This window comes from Trachymyrmex septentrionalis, unplaced genomic scaffold, assembly GCF_001594115.1.
Source record: "Trachymyrmex septentrionalis isolate Tsep2-gDNA-1 unplaced genomic scaffold, Tsep1.0 scaffold32, whole genome shotgun sequence".
Lineage (NCBI taxonomy): Eukaryota > Metazoa > Arthropoda > Insecta > Hymenoptera > Formicidae > Trachymyrmex > Trachymyrmex septentrionalis.
This window is the reverse complement of record NW_017305485.1, coordinates 2,661,641-2,666,585: the sequence shown is the minus strand read 5'-3', so window position 1 is coordinate 2,666,585 and position 4,945 is coordinate 2,661,641. Positions and strand designations below refer to the sequence as shown.

General features: G+C 30.3%; 1 protein-coding gene across 1 annotated transcript in view; it reads left to right on the top strand.

Moving 5' to 3' along the window:
- Positions 1-4,742, top strand: part of LOC108749914 (myosuppressin) — a 21,191-nt gene extending 16,449 nt beyond the window's left edge. Inside the window, exons 2-3 of the mRNA XM_018488944.1 lie at positions 2,515-2,720; positions 4,246-4,742. Coding sequence (XP_018344446.1) covers positions 2,522-2,720; positions 4,246-4,334 — 288 coding nt within the window. The 5' untranslated portion in view covers positions 2,515-2,521 and the 3' untranslated portion in view covers positions 4,335-4,742. The remainder of the gene's footprint in view (positions 1-2,514; positions 2,721-4,245) is intronic.
- The last annotated feature ends 203 nt before the right edge of the window (positions 4,743-4,945 follow it).

Here is a 4,945-nt window from a genome sequence, read left to right as displayed (position 1 = left end):
ATGAATACAATATTTAAACTAGTAGTTATCCCCTCGGTCAAAATTCAAGGAATGATATCAATGTAACTTGAAATTACATAAGATTGTAAAAAACATTTGTTATAAACAATTTTTCAAAATTTCATTGAAAAAATGTTCGTGTCCACTAGATCCGCGAATATGTCAATTAAGAAAGTTTTTGAACGATACCAATTGGAATTATAATTTAAAATTCCAATTTATATAAATATTTTTCATTTTTTTAAATAATAGCTTCTCTTACGTATTTTAAGTTTTTTAAAACGATTTCCGTACATTTCTAAATTAGAGAAACGCAATAACATTGTTAAAGGTGAAATTAAAATAGAAAAAATTAAATTGAATGTTACATTGATTTAAATTAGAGATGATGTTATAGTTTAAAAGTTTGGCTGTACAAACTTGGAGTTAAGAAAAATAATAATAAGTTTTTTTGGACTGCTTCCACGTATCTGTGATTTTACAAACATTTTATATATACTATTTAATTTTTTACTGATGTACAATTTTTTACGGATTAATTATAATTTTATCGATTAATTATACTGTAATGTTATTGTGAGTTGACGTTATTTTACAGTGTCATGACTACATCTGAAGTTTAAGGCTAATCGCTCTTAGTATTGTGTTCTCACATTATGTGGTAAGATATGTCAAGCGACTTGCCGAGTACTATTACGACATTTTCCTTCCGAATTGCGCGAACGTTAACATGTGAACATGACGTCTAATTTTCAATAGACCCTCGCTATCGTATCAAGGAAATCGTATGCTTAGGAAGTCGGACCGCGCAACACCTGTGGGTCAATATATGCGGATACTCGCTTCATGGTGCAATACAATTGTAAAATAGAAAATAGGGCAAGGATACCAGGAAGTGGCTTGTGATTCATGATTTAAATGTCTATCACGTCTGCTTCACAGGAGCCTTTCGAATTTTATGTTTCTAGATTCTGTAAACTCATTACATATATTTAATTATTATTTATATTTTTACCAGATTATTGTATATTTGACGAGGGAGCAAATCAATTTCGCTGCGATAACAATTGTTCCATGTTACAGTAAAATTTACTTTCTTAAATCAGCAGTAGAATAATTTTTCCGAGTTTTGCCCGTAGAAATATATTAACTTGCTAAAGCAAACAGCCCATCATCAGAAAATGCAATTTTATTATTACATGTAATTATTGTTGATAGATTGTTGTCGTAAAAATAAAAAATAAAAATTATAAAATGAAAGAAGAAGATAAAATAAATTTGTTGTTGGAGCAAAGCAATTTACAAGTCTAATCCTTACGAAAAAATATACTCTTGGCGATCCGAAATAACACTTAAATTGAGTAATAACTCCCAAATAAAACCTTCAACTTTAGGATGAACACTCGATTTGAATGTCACTTTGGATCGCCAAGAGTGTATTTTTTTTATAAAGGAAGAAAGTTATTTCAGTGAATAAAATAATTCTTTTTAAGAAACTTTTGGTGATAAAACAATTAATTTGTTGCAACAGTTAAATATTTACTGTTTCAACTAATTCCCTTTGATCTCATTGCTATTTGCAAAACTGAAGGGTGTCAGTGATCGGCATGAATAACATTATACAGTAAAGTCATCTGTTATGAGATAAGCTCCTAATATGAGACAGGGGTTTCTGCTAATACGCGCATGTGGTCGGTTCCATCATGAATGATCTTATTACTCTTAGGGTAAAATCTATTTAGAAAATTCATTATTAGATCATGACTATAGTTGTTGCGAAAAAAGATTTGTGAAATTAAATGTTGTCCATAATATAACATCTGGAAATTTAGATATTGTGAAATTAGAAGTTTTATCGAGATGAATCTTTAATAGCTGTTTATTATATAATAAATAAATATTTGGTAATAAATTGTACATATAACGATAGAGCAAAAATTAATAGAAAAATACAGAATGTGATGATTTGCTTAATTGTAAAAATTAGATTTGATAATTGTGAAATTGTAAGGCGTGGGGCTTAAAATATAAAGTACTTAATTTCTAAAAATTAAGAAATTTAAATTTTATTTATTTTTTTTGACGGTTTTATTTTATAATAAGTATATAAGTTTGATATATTAATTGTAATTGATTTCTAGTCTTAGGATTATTGTACTTTTAAAATATAAAGTCATCGAAAAATTATGCAATTACTAGATATAATTAAAATTGAAAGCTTTTTACAATTTTTTCCTTGGTTTCCTATTATAAAATATCATCTTATATAAAGAAACCCTTGTGTCTCACATTACAAACATTTTTTGAATTAATAAAATTGGCAATTTTGATAAAAATCTTTACATACAACGAAGTATAGCTATCATCGATAGCCAACTTTTGGCGATAAAACTTGATTATATTTCCTATAATATTGATATAAAAATAAGAGTTAAGATTAAGAGTTAAATAAATTACAAGCCTTTAAAAAAAGGTATTTTATATTAGGCATCTTTACTCTATTCTTCCTTACAGCCCGAAAATGATGAGCTCGACGCTGATGATCCTCGTATCCGTGACGACTATGGCAATCCTCTCCGGCGAAGCTCTCGCCGGGTCGCCTGGTATTTCATGCAACCCAGGATTTCTTGACGAGCTTCCACCCAGACTCCGTAAAATCTGCATGGCCTTCGCCAGAATATGGGACGTTAGGGACATGAATGACTTCATTGACGACAAAGGTAATCGTCTAAGAGTGGGATTTCATTTGTGTGTTTTTGTCGTACGACAATTACATACAGGACAGAAAGGCCCTCGAATCTCTCTATCTTATAGCCAATCAACAGGCTTGAAAAATCTGACGTAAAAATAAAATCCTACAAAAACGCACAAATAAACTCCCACCCTTACTGAATCATTCGTTCTATCGCTACGTGCCGTTTAAAAGCGAGTGACACTTTAATTTATTTAACGAATGAAAAGCAAATGTCATGCTATTGCGTACGAACAACATGTGCCTCTTTTTTTTGCTATTACTGCCTAATTAATTTATATTATCACCGCTCGAAAACTTTGCCAGTGTATATAATTAGTTTTAAATTCTGCGCCTGAACACGCTACCCAAGGAAATAATGTAATTGTGAAATAGTGTCTCTGAAATTATTACAAAATCTCCATGTAATCATTTTACAACCAGATATAATCATGAAGTCAAAAATCTTTCATGTAGAATAATCAAAACTTATAATGAAGTCATATGTATAATCAGTAGAAATTATTTTGAATTTCTGTGCAATTACTGGAAATCATGTATAATCACCATAAAGTCTATAATGAAAAATGAAATCGTGTATAATTATCATAAAACTTAAATCAGTGTATAAATAATTCCAATAATAAGCTAACAAAACTAGAGATTCTCAAGAGATGAACGTATGTTTAGTTTGCCAAATTTTTCAAGGCCTACTTAAGATATAATGAGATATCCATGCATCTTATTTTATCTTAAATAGGTCTTGAAAAATATGACGAATTAATTGGAAATTGTCTAAGCGGTGTTCAATCTCTTATTTCAGGATTTCTAAGCAGAACGTAAACAATATACAGCCTTTTTTTACACAGTTGACGCATATTCGGTCGCATTTCTTTTTATGTATAAGATTCTAGGAGTGCATTCCGAATTTGCGCATCAAACGCATAGAACATTATTTCTCCGTGTTTAATGTTCGATGAACAACAGTTGTTTACATTCTGCTACCTTAGAATTATTTACACTAATTTCATCAGATCTCATGATGATCACACATAATTTCATCGCAATGATTTATATGATTTCAAATTTATGATTACATCTGACTGTAAAGTGATTACATATAGAGATTTCCTAAGAATTTCATGATTTCGGAGACACTTTGCCCCACAATTATATTAAGTGGCTACGTCGTAATGTTTTTAATAAAATAAAAACATTTGCAATTACTAGAAATCCGATAATTCAATCATGAGAAATCATTATGTCGGATTTATGAAATAGTTTATTTTACTAAGTGACTTCATATATGTAACGAAGAAGATTATTTGCAATTAGATGAAATAATTTACAATCAGATGAAATCGTATGATATCAAACGAAATTATGTAATCTGTGAGACATTTCAGCTTGTGGTTACCCCTTCGACGCTATCCCATATACTGCGTTCTCGAAACCGAAGGATTGATTACGACGATGGAGATAATTATGCACGGTTTGTGTTTGAATTGTTTCAGAATACCGAGAGAACTTACCGCGGTACGACAGCGCTGTCAAGAGACAAGACGTCGATCATGTTTTCTTGCGCTTTGGAAAACGACGTTAGAACCAGGCATCACACTCTGCTCTCTATTCGCAAGCGATAAACGATTCGAGTTACCCTTAAGTTTCTCATTCGATCATTCTGTCGTCTAGAGAACTCAGCGCGTCTATGGAGAATGTAAAAGAAAAAAGGAAAAAAAGAGAAAAGAGCAACAACTCACCGAAAAATGATCTCGTTCACATCGTTAATGGTTTAATAATTTTCATTTTCATTTTTGCTGTATATATAACAGCATTTAAGAGACCAAATTGATCCCCTCGAGCGCTCTGAGTCGTCCCTGCGTGAAAGTAAGTATATCTTGTTAAATATGGATTTTATGCGCGTTAAAAGCAATTAATTTTGCTCTCTTTGTTTGACAAAGGTGAAAATTTTAAAGGAACTTTAATTAACAATTAAATATATATTATATTATAGCACTTATATATTAACAGCTAATATTTCGTTAGCAGAACAAAAATTTTATATTATAAGATAATTTTGTTATAAAATAATTTTGATAATATAAATAATTTTTCTTTGAGCACTTTAATATCCCGACATGTTGCAGAAAATTACTGAAAATATAATCGTGTAACGCTCGAGAAAGAATAATTAGATAGTTACGAAAATAAAAA